Here is a 24,081-nt window from a genome sequence, read left to right on the forward strand (position 1 = left end):
CAATCCTGATGGCTGTGCTTGTGATGATGGTGGCGGGGCTGAGGTGGACTTGGGAGCACTGCTCCTATATAACAGACTTTAGATAGAGGAGAAGGAAAACAGTTTCTGAAGCTCCAAAGGAGAAACTGCAGGCGCAAAGAATAAGATAAAGGAAAGGAAACCGCGTCAGACCCTCCTCCTGCCCTTAGGCAGTCAATGCCTTTTCTTTCCAAAGCGACCCTCTCCTTAGATCACTGTGTATATCCGGTGCCTTAGGAACTGGGGTGGAGTAGGTAGGGCTGGCTGTAATGGCGTGTCAGAGCGACAAAAAGGGTAGGGACAAGTTTAAATCCCTTTCTGTGGATTGGCTTCCTACCCTCTTTGGCAACAAACCCCAGGGCTCCCAGAGGGGCCTGGATGTAAGTGGGTTCCGGATGACCCATCCTCCCTTGACCCTCCGAAGGTAAGACCCAAGGGGAACCGCTGTGATCAGCATTCTTGAATTCCTCAAAAGTCACCTCACTTGTAGAAGTGCGTAGTCCTCCAGCATTTGGAAGAGGTGACAGGGACCGTGGGGCCCGGGAAGTTCGCGACCCCAGGAAGCGGGTCTGAGGAGGCGCGCCCCATCCACTCCGTCCGCAGTCGGGGCAGCGGGACCCGCGAGGACTGGAGTCCCTGCAGGGAGGGGAGGGCCGCTCCTGCCGAGGCGGCTCCGAGCCCCGCCACTCGGTCCTATCCCGGCTCGCGGAGGCTCAGGCCTCGGGAACTGCGGGCAGAGGGGGCGGCGACCGGGCACCCTGCGGCCACTGCTCCTGCGACTCCCGCGCCCGCCGGGTGGTGGCTCCGCAGTGCCCGCCCCCAGTTCCCCTTCCCCGCCCCTCACGCCCCCGCCTGGCGCTCTGGCCCCGCCGACCCGCCGCCCCGTCCTTCCGAGCGCGCCAGGCTGCAGCTTCTTGGCGGCGGCGGCGGCGCCTCCCCCGTGCCGGCGGCCCCGCGCCGGCGGCCGCGCTCCGGGCCGCAGAGTCCTCCCGCCTCGGCCATTTTCCCTCCTCCCCATCTCCTCCCCTCAGTCCCCTCCCCTCCTGATCCTCATCCCCTCGCCCTCCCCCCGCGCGGGGACTTTTCCGGAAAGTTTTTATTTTCCGTCTCGGCTCTCGGAGAAAGAAGCTCCTGGCTCAGCCGCTGCAAAACTTTTCGGCTGCCGCGTCGCCGGCCCCAGCCCTCGGCTGCCCGGCCCCGCGCCCCGCTGAGCGATGAGCGCCCCTCCGGTCCTGCGGCCGCCCAGCCCGCTGCTGCCCGTGGCGGCGGCCGCTGCGGCAGCTGCCGCCGCACTGGTCCCAGGGTCCGGGCCCGGGCCCGCGCCTTTCTTGGCTCCCGTCGCGGCCCCGGTCGGGGGCATCTCGTTCCATCTGCAGATCGGCCTGAGCCGTGAGCCGGTGCTGCTGTTGCAGGACTCGTCTGGGGACTACAGCCTGGCGCACGTCCGCGAGATGGCTTGCTCCATCGTCGACCAGAAGGTAAGTCGCCGCGCCGCTGCCAGCCCGGCGCCTCCCCGCGGCGCAGGGGGCGCTGCCCAGCTGGCCCTCTCTGCGCCAACTTTCCGGCTCCCAGGGCTCGGCCGGCCGCCAGCCTGGTCGGCGCTCTAGAAGCGACTGGCCCCGCCGCGGCTGGACGCCCGCAACCCCAGGCACTGTGCTGGCTGTTGCTCATCCTCCTCTCGCCCCATCTTCCTCTATTCACCGATTTGTCTCCAGTCCGCCTACTCCTCACCCATTTCCATCCTTCTCATGACATTTCCAGGTATCTTGCCCTTTCCTCGCCGCGCCCCTCCTTGTCCTTGGGACTTCCCAGTTTTCTTCCCCTCTGTCCCCTACGGACCCTGGACCAGCGCATTCCTGGTGCCGGAATCCTACTTCCTGCACCAGAGTGCCCCTGGAATGACCTGGAGACAAGGAATTTCTCACCTGTCAGCTAAACTGACCAGGACTGCAGCTACCCAAGGCCCTGTCATCTTTTAGTTCCACCTCTGTGTGAACATGGAAACACATCTTCCAACGACAAAACCTGAAAGTTGCAACCTTCCTTTTTTTCATTCCCAGGATGCTGATAGTAGGATGTTGAAGTGGTGGGGGTGATGTCCAGGAACATCCCAAGGCTGGCTGTGCCCTTAAGTTTGAGGCTGTGGGGCTCTGGACAGCAGCCACTCAAGGCAGGTTGGAAGAAGGGCCGTTATCCGGGGCCAGGCCACCCCCGGAGGAGACTCAGTCTAGCCACCACTGTTTACAGTTGCAATTTGGGTTTTCAGGTTGCCTCTGGAGCTATCCAGAGGGACGTTGCATGGAAGGGGGTGATACAGATGTGAGGGAGAGGGGGCCATGGCGCCAGTCTTCTTAGTGTAAACAGCCAGCGTTTCAGGGGGTGGAGACAGAGGTCTCTAAAGGTGCTGAATTTTTCAGCCCTAGAGGACTGGCTAGCACTCCTTTTGCTTTCTAATTATCACTTGAATAATCATGAATTGCTTTCTTTAAACTATGTGTAACAGAGTTTGCTAAGCCTTGAGGGTTGTGAGTTGCCGCACTGAGCACAGGGATGTTGAAAGCCCCAGGTGGAAAAAAATAACTGATCTAGAAAGTTGTGAAAGTTCTAGACTAAGGTAACAATGAGTGCCAGGAATTTATTTGTGGAACTTTACTTTTATATTATGGGTAATGTCAACTGTTCGCAACTTCCAAGAAAATGACACATTTTGTCTAATGCTGATGCAAGTCATATCATGCTGCTTTTCCACATCAGTATTGTGGAATGTCTACTGTGGGTAAGCAGGAGCACTCTCCTAGACACTGTGAAAGCCTTGTATACAACCCTCTCCATTTGGATGCAGACCAGTTAATTAAACAGCAATGCTTCATAACCACATATATAATGTAAAATAAAATTCCTCAAAAAGCAAAGGTAATTCTGTACAATTTTAACTTTTCTAAATTCTAAAGCAAGTGATGTAGTGTCAGAGAATATTCAAATTGGGTCAAAGTAATATTGATAGACTTTGTTTTGACCAGCTTGAATTCTCCCTCCCGCCCACCCCCCACTTCCTCATGGAGTTCAGGATGGAGAGACTGATCCATGGCTCAAGAGGTTTGGTAATGGGATTTTAAAATGGAGGGTGAATTCCAGGTGTCTCGGAAGCTACCAAAAGGCGTGTTACATGGAGAGAGTGAGATGAGAGCAGAGGGAGAGGGACAGCAAGCGCTTATGGAATGCAGCAGGCCTGAAGGTGGTGGCTGGGGTATTTAAGGGAAGTACAGTTATGAAAAGGCCTTGAATTAAACTCAAATTGCTAGAAGCTTCAGTAATCTTTTCATAGCGACATCATACCAAGGACATCTGAAACATGGATTTGCTGTGTGGAGGTTTTAGAATGCCAAAAATGTTATGGCAGAAAGAGCACCGGAGTTCAGTCATGAGCTAGTTGGAACATGAGCCAAGACTCTTGGGGGAAAGACCGGGAGAAATATTGGAAAGGGAAAACCATCAGCCCTGATTGGTGACTGATTTATAAGGGGAATCCTTTCCTTTTGTATTTGTTCTGGTAGTTTCTTCTGTCTCTCAAAGAAGTTTGAAAAGTTTGACTGTTTGGGATAGTTAAGGTAAAGATCTGTGATTTTTTTTTTTTTTTAGATTATAAAAAAGTTGGGGTTAGATTTATATATGTGAACTTGAGGGTTATTTATATACAGAATACTGTAAATAAATATATACTGGATAGTGTCTCTGGACAGAGGACTTTTTCAATTTCTCTATCATCTGTCATCTCTTTAAGAATATATTACTATCCCAGCAGAAACAAAATTAAGAGAGCTGAAGGTCCATCACAGGATACAGGGATCTCTGTGTGTTGTGACAGTAGGAATGGCAGAGTGTCAGTGTGGAGTTAAGGAAGTGGGAGGGAGTTATTTTGTCTTTTATTTCAGTTTTTTTTTGAAGTCCTTTATGAGGACGTCAGCTATGAGGAAGGATGACAGGAGTTTGGGGAGTGGATGTTTCAGGAGAGAGCAGAGGATTTGAAATCATTTACAATTTACTATGTGGGCTGGAGTCATATGGAACTTACAGCAGAAGGTTCTCCTGATCTTTCTGAGTCTTCCGCATCTGTTGTCTTAAATGTGTTAAGAAGTTTTTCATTCACTTTGTTCAGGAGCTCCCTAAATACTAGCATAGATCATATGAGCATTGGAAATACTAGCTGACAGTTTCAGTAACATCATAGGACATTTCCTTTGAGATGAGCAACTAAAGTGTACAAGGCTGCGTAAGTTTCCCTGAGAAACTCATCTCTAAATTATTACTGTTATTATTTAGAATTTAGAGTATAGTTGTTCTCTATGTAGCAGACAAAATTGTACTTGAAACATTGTGATGGCATTTCAACAAAAAATACTTACTTAAAGATAATATACCCTACGTATATACTGACTTATATAAGTAAAGAATTATTTCTTTCATCTTCTAGTTTAGGTGAAAAATCTAGTCTTGCTTTTTGTATGTAACAATATATGGATATGTAATATGTTATTCTTTCTTTTTGGAAAGTACTGATCCAGGGTTTCATTTACATTATGTTTATTTATTTAGTTTGCAAGTGTGTGACATTGAAACCTGGTTGTATAAAAAGATATGTATTCTGTTAGTTTACATGATTATTGTTTTCAGGCGGGTAAGAAATAATAACAATAATTGACTTCACTTTGAAACACTGTTACTTTCTACTGTCAAAGAAACCTTGAATATATAGACTGAGGAGGAATTGTTTTAAAGCAAGGAAAAAAATTCCACAGGAAGAGCTAGTTTGGTTTCATAGTACATCATCTACCTACCTACCACACACACAAACACACACACATACTTTTTTTTTTCAAATGACCAGTGTTACTTTAGGGATGCTTGATGCAATTAATATGACTGTTCATTTTGGCTGTTACCTTATTAGAAAGACAACTGATATTTTACTCTTAAATGTACTTTAATAGAGTAATAGCATTTGTAAGACTCCTGGCATATAGTTTCACTTTTCAGAATCATCTTTTGGCCAAAGAAATTTAACAGTGAGATTTTAAGTAGATAGCTCACTAAAGAAGTAAGGTTAGTGTCTTGGTTTGAAAGTAGCATTACTTTGCTTGTAATTGTTTCACTTTAATTATATTATACACTGTTTTCTTAATAGTTGTGGTATTATTTTTCTCTTTATTACTAATTTTAGATACTCCACACATTCCACATAGATTGAGAAAGCCAGAAGTAATTAGGTGCTTGACCAATCCAACTTCCCTGGACCAACAAACTCCTTTTAAGCTAATGATGGTCTTTGGGGCTTAGGTGTATATATTTTTATTCTAATTGTATAATTGACTATATTATATGTCTACTGATTTCTGATTTAATGATGAAGTATAGACTTTGTCATTTTACTGTGATTCTTTTGTTTTTTTTTTGAGACAGGATCTCACTCTCTTGCCCAGACTGGAGTGCAGTAGCACAATTACAAATCAGTGCAGTCTCGCCTTCTGGGCTTAAGTGATCGTCTCACCTCAGCCCTTGAGTAGCTGGGTCTACAGGTGTGGGTGACCACGCCTGGCTAATTTTTAAATTTTTAGTAGAAATGGTATTTTGCCATATTGCCCAGGCTGGTCTGGAACTCCTGGGCTCAAGAGGTCCTCCTACCTTGGCCTCCCAAAGTGCTGGGATTTAAGGAATCTCACTGGGTGTGAGCCACTGGGCCTGGCCTATTAAGTGATTCTTAAGTAGTATAATTATAGTACTCTAATTTTATTTTTATTATTTTATTTTTTGAGATAAGGCACAGACTACAAGTACAGTGCACAATCATAGCTCACTGCAGCCTCAAATGCCTGGCTAATGTGATCCTCCTGCCACAGCGTCTCAAGCATGTGGGACTACAAGTGTGTGCCACCACATCTGGCTAATCTTTAACATTTTTTTATAGAGACAGTATCTCACTCTGTTGCCCAGGCTGTTCTTGATTTCCTGGCCTCAAGCGATCCTCCCACTTCAGCCTCCCAAAGTGCTGGGATTACAGGCATGAGTCTCTGTGCGCTGCCTGTATTTTTAAAATTTAAATTTCTTTTCAGGTTTAAGAATGTCACAGGATTATATTTTGGAACTGTATATTATATATGTATTTATGTATTGCAAATGTGGAATATATATGTAGTAGATTATCTATGTCTAACTATATTTTAAAGAGCTTCGTTATCCTTGTATAACCTCCAGATGCTGAAGTATCTTTTTATATTTGGTATTATAGACTGCAAAAAATGAGGCCTCAACACATATCTCGCAATCCCAAATAGAAACTCTGCTTTATATTTTTCTATCAATTCACATACTTATAAACATTTTTTAAATAGGTATATACTATTTGACAGTTTTCACAAGAATATCCTGTAAGACTGTGAAGTTAAAACCATTAAGCCTTGTAGTCGTTGGGCTGGGAAGAATTGGATGATTGGCTCATTTGATAAATGCATGAATTCATTTGGGCCTTTGGATTCAGAATTGAGATCAATCTGAAAGAGTAAAAGTACACTGTGTATGGTGGTGGTGGGGGTTACTGGAATATTATTAGTAAGGTTTAAAAACTTGCCCCACAAGACCATACTTCATGACTATGCTGTTCATTTTGACCAGGCTCCTATCATAGCTTTTAAGGGAGATTTATAACTTTATTTTCTAATGATTATTACCTTTTTTGTGAGATGATTGTATATAAGTCTTCACTAATTTATTTATGAATAATTGTTAATGACCTTACTAGAGAATACAGAACATTTGTTTTTTTTTTTTGTGTTTTTTTTTTGTTTTTTTTTTATTATACTTTAAGTTCTAGGGTACATGTGCATGACTTTTATATCATGTATAACTCCCCAATGCAATCCCTCCCTCCTCCCCCTCCCCATGATAGGCCCCAGTGTGTGATGTTCCCCTTCCCGAGTCCAAGTGATCTCATTGTTCAGTTCCACCTATGAGTGAGAACATGCGGTGTTTTGGTTTTCTCTTCTTGTGATAGTTTGCTAAGAATGATGGTTTCCACTGCATCCATGTCCCTACAAAGGATGCAAACTCATCCTTTTGATGGCTGCATAGTATTCCATGGTGTATTTGTAAGTCGATGAAGGTATATTTGTGACTTATCTAAGATTACTTTGAGGTTTAAAGACAATATGTGTAACATATTATACATACTGCTTGGTAAATATGTACATGATAAATGCTGTTATTGACTAAAGCTTAAAGCTCTATAGACTAGCATACTGTCTTATTAACAAAAGACATTTTTATTTATCTTATTCTTATCTCAATGTATAATTAAAATTCTAATATTAAACAACGAATATGGCTGTAAGGCCCAGGTGACATCTTTTTCCTGCCCTCTGTATCAGGGCAAATCTTAAGTAGTTATGTTTTGAAACAGTTTCTCAAATCTCAACCTGTCGGCATTCCTTAAGGACTAATCCAATTATTACTAAATGAAAGACACATTTGCTGATAAAAGCAAAGCATATTTTCATTGCTTTTTATTATTTTTGACAGAAAGATGATTTAACTCCTTTTCAATTACAAGTGCAATGTCAATGGTGTTTCACTTGATTTTTAAAAAAGGAAATAAAATAGATGATGGTGCGACATTTGGGAACACAGTTCAAAATTCTGGTTCTCAAGACCAAAACTGAAAGCTTATTTGCAGATCATTGCTTAATACATGAGAAGGAAGGTGCTTGGAAATGACTTGGGGGGATTGCAATTCTGTGTCATGCTAACATCTAGAGGTTGTTTGCTAAATTGTTCCATCTGATGATAGCTAATATAACATAATTGGTTATGCATATGCAGAAATGTCATATTGAGATGAGAAGGCAAATTTACTGGGAAACAGTTAAGTTACCAGTTTGGCTAAGCCAATCACAAGTCTTTTTTAGATATTCCCGCCAACTACCACTTATCTCTCATGGAACTCCATGCCCCATTATAAAACCTTTAGAAAACCACAATCAGTAATTGTTTATAAATATTTTAAAAAAGAGTGTAATGGATAATTACATGAAACTTTGTGTGTGTGTGTGTGTGTGTGTGTGTGTGTGTGTGTATTAGACTGGAATCATTGAACAAGCTCTCAAACTATGCCAAAAAACTAGTATAATGATCAAGATTGCAAGGCTGGACTCAGACTGTTAGAAGTTGGTAGAATGCAGTCTTATAGATGTTGATGGTACCATGAAGTTTCTTTCCTTGCTTTGTTTTTATATTTGTTTGCTTTGATTTATGTATCACAGTAATTAATCTTTGACCTCTGATCTTGCACTATCACCTTGTTTAATGTGAAAGATCTAAACCCAAATGTGGAAATAGAAGTAAAAATATAGGGTTTTTTTAAATAATAAAAGATGCTACTCATCTTTTAGTTTCCCCAGGATTACTTTAGAGTGATTTTGAAAATGTGATTTCAATTTCTTAAATCTTTCCTTATTGTTGGAATATGTTGGAACAAAACAAGACAATCCCTCACCCTCGCCCTAGCCCTCTCCATCTCCCTGTCTTCCTTCCTCCCTTCCTCCCTCCCTCCCTCCCTCCCTCCCTCCCTCCCTCCCTCCTCCTCCCTCCCTTCCTCCCTCCCCTCCTCCCTCCCTCCCTCCCTCCCTCCCTCCCTCCCTCCCTCCTCCCTCCCTCCCTCCCTCCCTCCCTCCCTTCCTCCCTCCCTCCTCCCTTCCTCCCTCCCGTCCTTCCTCCCTTCCTCCCTTCCTCCCTCCCTTCCCTTCCTCCCTTCCTCCCTTCCTCCCTTCCTCCCTTCCTCCCTTCCTCCCTTCCTCCTTCCTTCCTTCCTTCCTTCCTTCCTTCCTTCCTCAGGGTCTCACTCCAGTCACTCAGGCTGGAGTGCAGTGGCACAGTCTGAGCTCACTGCAACCTCAACTTCCCCAGCTCAGGTGATTCTCCCACCTCAGCCTCCCAAGTAGCTGAGACTACAGGTATGTGCCGCCACGCCTGGGTGATTTTCTATATTTTTAGTAGAGACAAGAGTTTTCTCATGTTGCCAGGATGATCTTGAACTCCTGCATTCGGCCTCCCAAAGTGCTAGGATTACAGGCGTGAGTCACTGTGCCTGGCCTCATTTCCCTCTTTCTATTGATAGAGTTTAGATACAAAGAAAATGGTGATTTTGCGTACAGCTATTCACAACTTTTTTTAATCTATAAGAATATGAGATATTTCCCACAGGAATTCTTTTAATACTGTCAACCAAATATTTTTGTACCATTAAAAACCGATTGTGATAGCACCACTTGAAGTTATCTGGCAGCAGAGAAATTCACATCGTTCTGTTTCTTACCTTTTCTGGTCTCACCTAGAAAAACAGATCATTAAATATACAGAGTCTTCAATTATATGGCCACTATGGCTGTTATGGAATATCATATAATTTGAATAGTTAAGAATTGGTATAAAAACAATGCATTTTCAGACAAATTTCGCTTGTCCAAGTCTACAGTTTCCTGTGTAGAAGTTTCTTCCAAAGTTATGAAAGGTTTTATTTGGCTGAAGTCAGACAATTGATATAGTAGCTTAGCAATGTTGGCAAACATGAAACTTAGATTTTAAAGTATGCAATCACACAGGAATTTTGTTCAACTTATTTTGGTGAAAAGGAAAAAAATATACACCCTTCACTAGTTCATTGGCATCTATTCTAACTAAACCACTGATTGATGAGGAACTAGTGAATTTATTGCTTGTTTTTAGGCACAATTTCAGGAATTTCTGAATGCTTCTCTCCATATTTGTCAGCAGCCACGTTTCCCCACATGTTATAAAATGGTTGAAAAGTATTAATTGAGTAATGAAAATATGAATGTAAAGTATGAATGTGCATGATACCTGGTGTTGTTGACAATTAGTTTGATTTTTTTCCTACGCTCAGTGTTCTTACAGTTAGGTGATTCTCTCAACCTGAGCAATTGCTCAGTATAGGGTGAAAATATTAAAGAGATTGCTTATTTGCAGTTGTGTAAATATCCACCGCAATGATGAACATTTGTATTTTTCAGTTTGTTTGATTCCATATCAATTCTGGATAGGAGTGGCATGTTATATAGCCTTTTGCGAAAGTATTGACATTATTTCACATAATGTCTTGTACAGTCAGAGAGATTGGGGAGGAGAGGACTGAAGGGGCAGTTAAAAACTAGAAATAAAGAATCGAGTGGTAAATTGAAAAGGCCAGAAAAGTGGAACATTAGATTAAAGGGTTACCACTTGTATTATGGCAAGTATTTTAGCTACTGTGGGCAGCTGAACATTGAGATCTAATGGTTAGCACCATCTGAAAAGATATTCAGAAGCTTCCTAATCAAATTGTACGTATGGTACATATTCTTGGTGTCATTGGGATCATAATGAGTAAGTGGTGTTTTTATACTTTTGTAAATTAGTATTTGATATTTTCATAGTTCTGACTGTCTGAATTACCTGTCTCACATTGAGTTCCCTTTTTAACACTGCAGGTGATCCTGCAAGATTCTTTCTCCCTCCCCAGCATTATTAAGGTATAATTTACTAATAAAAATTATATATACTATGATATATGATGTAATGTTTTGATATATGTATGCATTGTGCAGTGATTAAATCAAGCTAATTAACATGTCCATCATCTCACAGACTTACCTTTTCTTGTGTGTGTGGTGAGAATATTTAAAATCTATAGTCAGGCAATATATTATTTCCTGCTTTGAAAAAATCAATTTTGGGGTACTAGGCTTAGTACCTGGGTGACAAAATAATCTGTACAGCCTCCCGTGACACAAGTTTACCTATATAACAAAACTGTACATATACCCCTGAAACTAAAAGTTAAAAAAATCTATTTTTTACTAAAAAAAAATCTACAGGTATGTAGCGTTGCTATAATCATACTCTTCAGTTCATAGCACATATTTTTCATCAGTCCAAGTAAGGATCCTATTGTGTTATGTTTTATTATTTATTTTCAACCAGGCACTGGAAGAACTGTGGTATATGTAAGAAGTATTATATATTGACAGCTGAAGCTTGTTTCAGTATACAGAATTTTCACAAGATAATAGATGGTTAAGATAAAATTAAAAGAGTATTCAGCATTTTAAATAAAGAGCTGTATCTCTTTTCTTTTTCATAAACAGTAGAATAAAAATAATCTGAATGTAATCAAATTCTAACTTGATATGTCACAAACAGAAACGTATTTCTATGTCAAATAAAATAATTTGTTCAAATATGAAATCCATGTATCATTAAATGAGCTTGCTGTTTTTTTTGTAAATGGTTTAAACTGACTTTTGACTAGGAATTTTTTTGCTTGAAATATATTCATCGACATTTTGTTGATGTTAATTTCAAATTTTCTTAAAAATAAAAGCACTTTTCATTAATTGTTAACAAAGATTAATCTGTTAGGTTAAAGTATTAATAAAAATTTTTAAACTGTCCGTTTCGTACATATGAAAAATACAGAGCCTTTTCCTAGGTTGTCTAAGTCCATCGTATTAATGACATAATAATTATGGGATGATTATGGAACTGTTTCTTTGTTTTGGGTGAATGACTAGCTAGAGAGATACCAGAGATTCAGGTCTAGTTGAGGTGCTAGAATTAAGTTCCAGAGACTTGATTGAATTAGATCATTTATCAATAGTCAAATGTTTATTCAAGACCCTCTTTCTTAAGCTTTTTATCAATTAAGCATGAACATTTCCCGCCTCCCTTCTAACTCCTCACATTGTTGAGAAATGGTGGTAGGCTAGTGTTCTGGTAGGGCCTCTTGGATTGGAACAGGGAGTTCTTATCATTGCAAAAAGTGGCTATGTTCTTTTCATAGTGCTAGGAGATCATGGTTAGAATTTAGGGAGGAACACACTTAAGGGAGCATTTGGCAGAGGGAGTAGGAGGAGTTTGGAGACATTTAATTGTGACTTCTTTGCCACAGGAAAAAGAGATTATTAAGATGAGACATGAGACTATTTCTTAGCCTACCGAAAGGTGAGGTCTACTGTCCATTTTGAAACATCTGTATAGTTCTGTGGTGCAAAGCTGGTATTATCTTTGCATTTAGCATCCTTGAAAGGCTTGGTCTGTCTCTCTAATATGGAAAGCTGCAAGTAAGAACATGGGTGACCAACAAGAGTTGCAGTTATTTAGAGACTGGTTAGTGCAGTTAGACCATCAGAACAGTAACACTAGAGGTTACGACCACTTGACCAAACAGCTGTAGCTTTTTCACCATTGTCAAATGCAGGAGAGAGTTGGGGAATGGTGTCAGTTAATCTTTGGTAATGATTTTGAATCAGTGGTGGTGAATAGATCTGGAACAGTGACAATAGGCAGTCTGTGGGCATCTGAGATTCATGGCACCTGAGGGCAGAAAAGAACAGACAGCAAAGCCCTGACCTTCCTGTGGCTAGAGCCAGAAGAAATGGCCGCACTAAATCACTCAGCGATAACAGTGGAAAGAGATCTTGGAGGTTGCTTTTTACAAGCGGAGTAGTCCTCTTTAGAAATTTTATGAGTGTCACATTTGGGAGCTCCAAGGGACAACTTCATGATGACCTGTCTGTAAGAATTTTGAAAAGCTTATCCCAGGAGACTTGGGTCATGGTAGACAAGGTTCCAGGGCCTCTTCTGGAAAATTCCGTGAGCAGCAAAGGACCTTGAACTGGCAGTTTCTCTCACGGTACAATGGCCAGCAGAGGGGAGCCTCCAGGAACAAAACCTTCCTGACATTTACTTTGTGTGCCAATCTGTATCTTGGCTTTTCATTTGTCATTTCTGATTTTCACAGCAGCACTTCATGGTAGTAATTTTATCTGTTTTAAGGATGAGGAAATTAAAGGTTGGAGAGATTAAATTATTTACCTCAAGTCACATATCTACTATGTAAAAAGCAGATCCTCCCAATACTTTATTCACTTGCTTGAAAGGCCATAGATTTGTACAAAGAGTTTGGAATTATCAGACAGTGGAAGAAATTTAAATCTTCTTATTATGTCGGCGGAAATTTACTTAAAAATGCTTAAACTTTGATAGTGTGGTATTACTGATTTATTGAAATTATTCCTCAGTCTAGAAGGCTTCCCTTGTCTGGAATTCGCATCCCAATTAGTAGCCAGCTAGAATCCTAGTCACTTCAGAGGTCACTACTACAAGGATTCTCTTATTGGTGGCAAGATTCCCCCCACTTCCCACTCCTTCAGCATTTATAATTAATACAGCAAACATTAGAACTGGACTGTCATTGGGGGAATTAGTGAAATTCGAGAGATATTTTTGTATCTCTTTTAGAGATACTAAATCTGCCTGTTTGGGAGCTACTCCTCACCCTTGAGGAATCATATGATCTATAATACATCTAATTGTTAATTTTTTTTGAAATATATTTCTGTTTGTGTAGCAGAATTTGGTTTGGAATTTGCTTTTCTGGTAACAAAATTGTGGAGATAGCCAGTCCTTACACACCTGGAAATTTTCAGATGCCACTGTCTTTATCCAAAGAAGTTAATTACCTTGTGTAATTGAATTGGTCTTCTTTCCAATAAGATGTGGCCACCAAGTGTTTTGGAAGAAGATATTATGGTAAGACCATATATTGATTATTGTGGTTCAAAATTAGTATATGTAAAGAATTTTAGCTACCAGTGTAAGTCAATGAATCATTCTTGAATAGTATACTGATTCTGAGCAGGTTCTGAGAAAACAACTAAGGGTCCTTAAGAAAAGTGCCTTTTAGGGTTTGCTTTTCGTATTTATTTATTTAGAAATAGAGTCTCGCTCTGTCCCCCAGATTGGAGTGCAGTGATGTGATCTCAGCTCACTGTAACCTCCACCTACCAGGTTCGAGCAATTCTCCTGCCTCAGCCTCCTGAGTAGCTGGGATTACAGGCACGTGCCACCACACCTGGCTAATTTTTGTATTTTTTGTAGAGATAGGGTTTCACTATGTTGACCAGGCTGGTCTTGAACTCCTAACCTCAGGTGATCCATCCGCCTTGGCCTCCCAAAGTGCTGGGATTACAGGCGTGAGCCACCGTGCCCGAACTACTTTCCTTTTACAAGTAGTATTTGTGTTGTATATTTGCTAAGGGTCATTCTTCACAAATATGTATGTTTATTCTTTTAATAAAGTTTGTTTGCTTGCTTATTTTTTGTCAATTATGAATGAAGCCACCTGAAGGTAAACTTACTCCCACTTGTACATGATCAATCACAAGCTAAGTAGAAGTTTTCTTTCCGCTTCAGTGGTTGAATTTAATTGTGAATTGCCTTGCATCCCTTCACATTGTCTGTGTGCAGGGCTAATGCCAACACTTACTTCCCTTGTACACTAATTGTACTTTCCTCAAACTTTACAAAAATGTAGATACAAGTGTGTATATGTATAGAGAGAGATGACTTGACCTAAAGCACATTCATAATTCAGTTCAATTCTAAGGGTTCCTGCCCTGAATGAGTACTGAGCAGCATACAGTAGTTTTCCCTAATGGTCTAGAAAGGTGCTTTTCTTTGATGTGTTTGGAACTTTAGAACTTGAGTACAATGGACAACTTACATAGAGGCTTTTTGCACATGACTTACTGGTAGTGTCTTGGTAATGAAAAGACAGCAGACATCTCCAGCTGTACTAGAGGTCTGAATTTACTAGATGTCTGTTAGTCAAGTACTGTGCCTTGTAAACCTTATCTTCAGATAACTCATGTCTAACTAGTTGGACACAGGGCATCAGTTGTTGCTTGAATGGTAAGGCCAATCACTCATGCCTAACTTTCCTTTACCAGATTATAAGCGCTCAGAAATAACTGATTAGCTTCAGAGCAGCCTTTGTGACAGATGTTAATTTCATCTACTAATGTGGAATGTCAAGTAGGATGTAGATCTTACAATATTTACATAAATCCAGTAGCTTCCATACATTTTTGAAGAATGAAAAACTACATCTTACATCATCTTTGCTTTTTTTTTTCAATTCTTTAAGAAGGATAGGGAGCAAAGGTAAACACAGAGTGAGGATGGACTAATGGAGAGGAGTCGCTCTAATACACTAAATTAAATAGGCTGATCATATGCTCTGTTGTCCAGGACAGTCCCAGTTCCATGCCTGTTGTCCTAGAATTCTTTTAAATTGTATATTCGCTCATAAAAACAAACGAGAAAGAAAGACAGAAAGAAAAACCTGACTTAGGCAGACGTTTTATTACCTTTTGGCCAAAAAACCTGTACATTTAAGGAGAAAGGTAAAATTTACATTTCATAGAAAGAGTCATCAAATCATGTATATTAACCATGTCATTTTGGGTAACTCTTCTAAATGATTCAAGCTAAAAACAAAAGCGAACACCCAACTTAGGTTCTAATGTTATCCACTTTGAACAAATGTTTCTGTATAACTTAAAAATGAAAAGACAACTAACATTTAGAATTCATTTCATAAGCTAATTGCTTAGATCTCACTTTGAATGTAATATATAAAGCAGTTTCAGTGCTCTTTTTCAACCAGTCAGCAATCCAAGATACTATAATAGTACATTTATATCAAACAGCAAATAACTTTGAGTATTGTGGTAGTACATACTAAATTGATTCTGGAAGTATATACTACCTTTATTAATTCAACTAGTTAAACAGAAAAGCCTGCTTTGAAACTTTAGCATAAAGTGCTCTTGGCAGTCATGACAAAGGCAAAATACATGGACTTAGATGCAGAAGGGTGACACTGTTTATCATAGTTTCAAGTTGTACTTTATTGTGTTCTTTTCACTGGAGAAAATATGGTTGGCAAAAAAAAGGAGGAACACTATACACAGATGTCTTTGGTTATTTAGAAAATTTTTTGTTTAAAAAATAAGTAGGCAAATAAGAGAAATAAAATTTTGGAAGTTGTATTGTCCCAAAATAAGAATGTATGGATTGTAGTGCATATTTGCTTAAGATGTTCAGAGTCATGGTCTGGGTGAAGCAGATATATGAGTTATACCTATTACTCTATACTTGGTTTCTGTTGATGAATATACTGTTGAAGTAATGTTAAGAATTGTAGGTTTGGAAGTCATAATGTTGAATATTCTGTCTCTGAAAAATAATGCAAGTCAGGGGACTAAAGCCACTTGAATAGGAACTTGATTTAATCATTCCTGTTTAGAATTTTCTCCACATGGAAAATCATGACTTTTGTACTTTAATTAAATAGTTGGGGTTTTTTTTTTTTTAAATTACAAAATTATAATTTGTGGTAGGCTAAATAATGACGCTCCAAGATGTCTACATCCTAATCCCTGGAACCTTTGAATGTTATCTTATAGGTCAAATGGAACTTTGTAGATGTTGTTAAGGATTTTGAAACAGGGAGATTATACTGTGTTATCCAGGTGGGTCCAGTCCAGTCACATGAGACCTTAAAAGTGGACAATTTTCCTAGTTAGGTTAGACAGGTGAATATGAAGAGCAGAAGTGATTCAAACAATGAGAGAGATTCAGTACCTTTTTGCTGACTTTGCAGATGAAAGAAATGGGCCATGAGCCAGGGAATGCTGAGGTCCCTGTAAGAGGAAAGCAGGAGGAGTTAGAGTCATGTAGTAGGAAATGTGACAATAGAAACAAGATGTTGGAGTTATTTCAGGAGTAGCTCATGAGCCAAGGAATGTAGGAAAAGCTAGAAGCTGAAAAAGGCTAGAAAAGATTTCTTCCTTCCAGAAGGAACCACATTTTGACTTTTGCTTAGAAAAACTGATTTGGACTTCTGATCTCCAAAACAGTAAGATAATAAATTTTTGTTTAGTAAAGTCACCAAGTTTGTGGTAATTTGTTACAGCAACAGTAAGAAACTAGTATGCCACACTCATTGCAGAAAAGGTGAGAAATTCAGATAAGCCCCAGAATGGATCAGACTACTCAGAGTTAAACATAGTTAATATTTTGGTGGATATCTTATTTTTTTTCTGTAAGCAAATATGCTCATCCAAATTCAAATATGCTTTTATTTGCTCTTTTTATTTGATACGTCTATGTCAGTTTTGATATATAAAGTGTTCAGTGCCCTTGGGGATAGTTTTGTGTGTAGAAAAGACTTCAGATATGTACATTGGTTTTAGAATTTAGTATTCAAGTTATTAAACTTGTAGGTTCAGATGTTACTTCTTAATCTTTCTAGTGGAACTTAAAAATATAAATTTTAATAAGTCTAGCAGATTTGAACAACCACACTTAAGAATCTTTGAAGAATTACGGTATCCTTTATGAACTTAATTATTAAATGCTTTCAAACATTTGAAATTGCACTTCTAAATTTAAGATATTTGATTTCCTTTAAATACTTAAATCATCTGCTTGATAAACTTTATACGTTCTTAAGTAGTCCTTACACAGTTAATAAATTAAACATAAGTATTGTAAAGTTTAAGTTTTTTAATATTCCGATACCATACACACAAGCCAAAGTTAATTACTTAATCATACGTATATAGTATGCACAAAAGTATTAATATTATGGTTTTGATTCTCTTAAACTTCTCTGCGTTTAATTTCAAACCTTCCCGTGTTTGAAAGATATTTTTTCACCTGTGAAATAATTGTGTGATTTCACACAATTTGTGGAGTTCCCTTCTCACCTTCTCATATAATTTTGCAGTTGTCTTCTTGGCTCGATTCAAGTTGCATAAACACTAAAGCTTTTAGCTGGGACAAAGATTGGATTTTTGTGACAAGTATAGATCAATTCCACAGAACCCTATTTCTATCAGTGATTCTATCACTTCAAGAAAGGGGGTAATCATGTATCATATATTACCTCTTTGTCCTAACAATTCTCAAATTCCTTCCTTGATTGATCACTTGATTGGATTTTTAATTCCTTTAGCTCTTAAGATAGACAAATCTCTTTTTTATCTACATGAAAGACTATTGAACTTGATGAAATACTGCACTTTCATAATCTTTCTTTCTCATAAGGCTACGCTAATTCTTATAGATATTAAGTGTGTGACTGAATGTTGGCAGTCTCTCAGGCTTTGTGAACCATCTAGTCACAACTCATAAGACCATTGTTCTTACTCAGTATCTTCCCCTGGAAGTAAAAGAACACTCATGGCACCACTTTCTAGTGTCTAACTAGAATTGGTATATAGATTTATCGCAGTATATTTAACTTGTACCCTACTCTTTGAAATTTAGGATTCTATTTTTTTGTTTGTTTTTCTTTAAAATGTCCTTATGCGTAAGCTGTAGCACATTTAAAAAATTTGCCTATGTAGGCCGGGTGCGGTGGCTCACACCTGTAATCCCAGCAGTTTGGGAGGCTGAGGCAGGCGGATCATGAGGTCAGAAGTTTGAGACCAGCCTGGCCAACGTAGTGAAACCCCATCTCTACTAAAAATAGAAAAAATTATCCTGGTGTGGTGGCGGGCACCTGTCATCCCAGCTACTCTGGAAGCTGAGGCAGAAGAAACTCTTGAATCTGGGAGGCGGAGGTCGCAGTGAGCCAAGATCATGCCATTGTACTCCAGGCTGGGCGACAGTGTGAGTCTCCGACTCAAAAAAAAAAAAAAAAAAAAAATTAGTGATGTAATATGCATATTGAACTTCTTTTGATATTATCTGTTAATATTACTAAAATTAATTCCTGATATTAAATTGTAGCTTTTATTTCAGAATTATAATGATTCTTTGCTTTTTTCCGTTTGAAAAGTGCAAGTGCATAGGTTTGTTTTTTTTTTTTTTGCTTTGTCTTTACACAGAAAGATCAAGATCATGTAAGTACAAGAGGCAGAATAAACTGTTAGACTCAATAGCCAACACTTAAATGGATTATTGAGTAGACTACATATGAAATATATCTAACAGTTTCACAGTGAACAAATAAACTTTAAAACCATAGCCTTACACTTTCAACTTTCCTGCTCTTTAATAAGAACTGGCTTGATTTTTAAAAATATGTATTACATTTCACTTTGATCTTTTAAAAACAGTTTGGAAAATATACATCTTTATAAATGTTTAAGAAAATTCCATAAAACAGTTCCTTAAAAGTAAAAAACTCCATTTTATTCTTACACAGTTTGTTCTACTCTGCAGTATTCTTTAGAAATCTGAAGTACAAATCATATTTTTAGACACAAATATGAATGTCATCTTTGACATGTCCATGTTTCACTAAAAGTCCAAAAGAAACAGTTGTTTGCTTATTAAATATTATAGAGCTGTCTTTGGTAATCTGAAGTACGTTTTGATTGAGAAAACTTTGGTTTATACAAAAAGTTTCAAGATTATCTTTATTCAGTAAGTTTAGTAAGATTGGGTCAATCACACGAGAGTGTGAACACTACATGACCAGGGATCTTTGCCTATTTTTTTCACTGTTATATCTCAGGTATCCAGAACAGTGCTTGGCGCTGAGTGATTGAATGAATGATTTGTCTCATTATTTTCTTGTTATGCTCTTAGAAGCAGAATTGTGTGGTCTGTGGGTATAAAAATTAAGTGTTTTGTTATACCTGGGCTATTTGCTTTCTAGTAATTGCTCTTTTCTACCCTTGATCCATCATTATTATTCAAATAATTTTTAAAAGGATTTTGTGAGATAAGATGTAGCTAGGATTTTGTGATATTAGACGTTACTGGAGGAAACAAACAAAAGCCCCGGAGATTTGGGTCTCTTCTGAGGATATGATATTCCTCTCCACTAACTAGGCCAAAGATTTAAAGACAGTGAAAGCCTTCCTTTCTGAAAACATTTTATGGTAGGGCCTGAATAAATATTTGTTGAATTAAATTGAGTCCGGAACAGAAAGAGTCTTTTGTGGTTGTTAGTGGATACCTAGTTGAAATATTATGAAAAACATTTCAAGATTTTACTTGTCAAATCTCAGCCTAATTTACCTGTAGATTTTAAGAACATAATTATGCAAATAATAAAAAGCCTGACAAATAAAATGTAGTGGTAAGAGAGACAGTCATGCAGAGGAAGCAATAAAGTCTTTGGAGAAAAACATCAGAAAATAACAGACTCACCCAATCACCCCATGTAAAGCTGGAAGTCTCTTTGTCATTGTTTGTTTTTTCTGCTTCCCACTCACCTGTGAAGTGAATTTGAGAAACTCAGATGGGCTGACAGGGAACATTCAGCAGAGTGGCCTCCAGCCGAGAACTTTTTAGTCACTTGTTTGGCTGTTTTGATGTGAGTCAGTGAGATTACAGTTTAAAAACATTTACCTTTTCCTTATTTCCTGTTAATTCATAACCTTAGTTACTTTAACTTTTGACATTTTACATCTTAGTTACTCTGCTCTGAATTTCTTAAGTCAGAGTTTAGCCCCCCCCCTTTTTTTTTTTTTAAATTGATACAAGGTCTCACTCTGTCCAGGGGGTGCAGTCGGCTCACTGCAGCCTTGACCACCTGGGCTCAAGTGATCTTCCCACCTCAGCGTCCCAGTAGCTGGAACCACTGGAGCATACCACCATGCTCAGTTAATTTTTAAATTCTCTGTAGAGCTGGAGTCTCCCTGTGTTGCCCAGGCTGGTCTTGAACTTCTGGGCTCAAGTAATCCTCCTGCCTTGGCTTCCCAAAGTGCTGGGGTTGCAGGCATGGCCTACTACACCCAGCCTAGATTTCAGCTTTTTAAATGACTTAAACTTAGGCTTATTTTAAAAAATCATTTTTATTTATACTTTCCATACTTACTACATACTAGATGGTGGGTATTAAATTACATATCTATATCCATTTCTATGTGTGTGTGTTTCTTGTCTTATTTTCTGGGATTTTTAAAAGACTTTTTCTAACTTTAAAAATTTTCTCATTGATTTTAGCTCTTGACAATCCAGATTTACACCTCATATGTTTTAAATTTTCTGCCTTGTTGTTTTTATCTTTTTTTCTTTATAATTTATTTTCTCATGCAGTGTTTCAGCCTTCTCAGATATTCTTAAATGTCTCAGGGATACTCATGAGTTGACTTTCTCCAGAGTTATAAGTCCCACTGGGTATATATTATATTTGATTTTCTGGAACCCTGTTGCTCGTTAACATAACATTCAATTCTTGAATGATGAATCTGTGGTTTCCTAAATACATAACCACTGTATTTTAAGCAAACAGTTGCGTGCTGTAAGCCTGAAGTGAGTGTAACTTCTGCAGTTACTCTTGAGGAGGGCTTCTCCCAGCCCTCGGTACACGTCAGTCATTTGTGGGAGTGGAAAAGTAGTGATTTTCGGCCATGTTTCTAGTACTGTTTTTAAGCTGTCTTGCTTTTAAGATACTTATTACAAGGCCGGTCAGTTTCTTTTCCTGGCAAGGTTTTAGAAATGAATGGAGAAGCTGGTCAGAAGATGGTTATGCCAACTTGGATTTTCACAATCAAAACTTTTTGTTTTTTCTGCTGGCAAATGGTTGTTTAAAGTTATCAAGTATATATTTTATCTGGGCATTTTAAGAGTAGGCCTCTTGATATACAAAAAGCATTCCTCCTATTAATTTTTGGATTATAGACCACAGGACACCCCCATTCATTGAAGTCCAGGGACATGGAAGACTAGAGTCCCTGCAGGGAAACTTGGTCAAATTTTAGGAATTGGTCCAGGTTCCAGCCCTCTTGATGATGTAGTGTGACTCCACCTTTCTCCTTCAAGAGTTTTATGTCTGACTTCTCTTTCATTTTTGGGGTGAGAGGGATGGAAACAATCCCCCCCTGGTTTAGCACCAAGGCCTGGGAGAAGCCCTCTCAGGGGTGACTGTAGAAGTTACACTCATTTCAGCTTGTGGCATGCAACCGTTTGCCCAAAGTACATTGGTATGTATTTGACAGACCACAGTCCAGTAATTCCCGTTGTGCTGTACCTGAAAATCAGTTTAGGAAGTGTCATTCGTTTGGCAGATTCAGAGTACAATGTCATCCAAAAAAGTGACCATGTGTTCCCCACAAATTATTGACTTACTGGCTTTTTGTCCAAGTTGATTTCCAACTGAAAATTCAAATCTGAGTATTTTAGACCGCTGATTTTACAATAGGAGTGCTAGGATTTAGATATCATTCTTGTACTGCCTCTTTAAACAGGCAATAATATTAAGTTGCTTTCAGGTTTTATTAATCTCACCTTGGCCTTTGAATCTATGGATAAGAATTGTGAGCTAAGCTGTATGAACTCAGCATATATCCCTGATTATTTAAGCTCCATCAGAACCTGCCCAGTAAGGGGGATACTGGCATAAAGATCAACAGGAATCCACTTCTCATAGGTCAGTTAAAATAATAATAACAATTACTGCTATATGGCAGTAATAATAGCAATTATTACTAAAAGAACCCGAGAAGTAAACATCTATTACCCTTATTTTGCAGGTGAGGAAATTGGGGCACAGAAAGAATTGCCCTGGATTATGTAGGTCGTGGCAGAGCTGGGATTTTAAATTTAGGCATCGAGCTCAAAGTTTATGTGTTTAAATAACTACCAGACTATATTTATAGAACTTAAACTTTTTCAGGTGGTTTAGTAAATCTGAATAAACAATGGTTCCTCTTCCTTTTTAACTTTTTTCTTAATCATTTGACAATGCTTTTGATTGAGCTTCAATTACTGTTGTGAACACAACGACACTATTCTTTTATAGGTAGATCTGTTTTATTATTTGGAATTCCAGGGATTTCAGCCTAGAGGCTGACCCTGTTAATTATTACCATAAAAATAAGTACCTATAAACTTTTCTAAATCTAAATTTCTTATGTTGCCAAATGTTTCCAAGTTTATAGTTGGTTTAAAAGAGACAGTTATGTGTATATGTGTGTGTGTGTGTTAGTATATGAAAAAAATACATCCGTAAATATATGTGTATGTAAAAATACATGTAGTTATATATAAAATATATATGTATGTCATAAGTGTCTTGGTATCTTTATTTTTAAGATAAATTTATCTTAAAGAGCACATTAAAGCTAGACTGTACAAGATTAGGCTTTGTTTTCACTTTAAATGATGGACTTCATATACCATCTTTACTACCCAGCCTTAATAAACATCTAAATATATTCAGTCTTTTTTCATTAATAATTTTTTTGTTCCTCAGTTGTCACCCCTTTATCCCTTTCTCCTCAGATTATTTTAAAGGTAAGTGTTAAGATTTGTTTTTAATCCAGGGTTTTGAGTCTTCAGAATGACTTTTGGAGAACATCAGGATGTTGGAATAATACTCTCCCTGTCAGGGGATATCATGTGTTTAGATGCTTGGTTCTGGAAGACTGCCTTTTACAGTTCTCTTATATGTTATGGCATGTAGTTCTCTATTTAACTGGCAACAGAGAGAAACTATACTCCAGTCATTATACTGATGGTTGTTCCTCAGTATTATCTGTGAGAGAGAGCCTGTATGAATAAATTGGTTGAAGGACATACATTCTATCCATTCTCCCAGATTTTTAAAAATATAGTCCTGAACCAAGTTATATTAAAGGGTCGTGGGCCCAAGGTATTGCATTAATGAAATGCAGAATGATTTGTGGTGATGCCATTAGCCCATTTCTAGGCTGGTTGGACAGTATGCTCCTGTGCAACTGAGGTCTTAGGGAAGACCCAATACAGTATTTGTTATACAGTCTTCTTTTGAGGAACCTGGGGGAAAATTCTCTGTTAAATTTTAATCCCAAGAATAGTTGTTCATCTCTTGAGCCATTCCTATGTTTTTAATCTTATTGATAGTGTGAAGTGTGTTATTAACATTTTTCCATCTTTTGTTGACTGCCCTAAAGCTGAGAGCCAAATTTGGGGCCCTAAGAGCAGGAATATAAGGCATTATAACATGGATTTTAAATTCTGTTCCCACTTTTCATTTGTCTTCACCCTTATATTTCTTTTTTCCTTTTTAGTTAAAACAAAATATAAACAGATTCATGAAAATTCTAACAGTTGTTACATCTAGCTTGAGGTAAGATAGATGATTTTATTTTTTCCTTTTCTAAATTTCTTATGATATACATGATAATAAAAGTAATTAGGAAAACAGTAACACTTTTAAAAATTGAATGT

General features: G+C 38.6%; 1 protein-coding gene and 1 long non-coding RNA gene across 3 annotated transcripts in view; one reads left to right on the forward strand and one right to left on the reverse strand.

Moving 5' to 3' along the window:
* Nucleotides 1-896: 896 nt before the first annotated feature.
* The window catches only part of PRKD1 (protein kinase D1), a 362,671-nt gene continuing 339,486 nt past the window's right edge, over nt 897-24,081 (forward strand). For both annotated transcript variants that reach the window (XM_033188361.1, XM_033188362.1), the window contains exon 1: nt 897-1,496. In XM_033188361.1, the coding sequence (XP_033044252.1) occupies nt 1,233-1,496 (264 nt within the window). In that variant the 5' untranslated portion in view covers nt 897-1,232. The remainder of the gene's footprint in view (nt 1,497-24,081) is intronic.
* Nucleotides 15,355-20,243, reverse strand: LOC117069871. Its single transcript, XR_004431696.1, has 3 exons — nt 20,077-20,243; nt 16,552-16,610; nt 15,355-16,465 (listed from the first exon to the last, which is right to left on the reverse strand). It is a non-coding gene; the product is annotated as an uncharacterized LOC117069871 (long non-coding RNA).

The sequence above is a fragment of the Trachypithecus francoisi genome, unplaced genomic scaffold (genome assembly GCF_009764315.1).
Source record: "Trachypithecus francoisi isolate TF-2019V2 unplaced genomic scaffold, Tfra_2.0 Lachesis_group3, whole genome shotgun sequence".
Lineage (NCBI taxonomy): Eukaryota > Metazoa > Chordata > Mammalia > Primates > Cercopithecidae > Trachypithecus > Trachypithecus francoisi.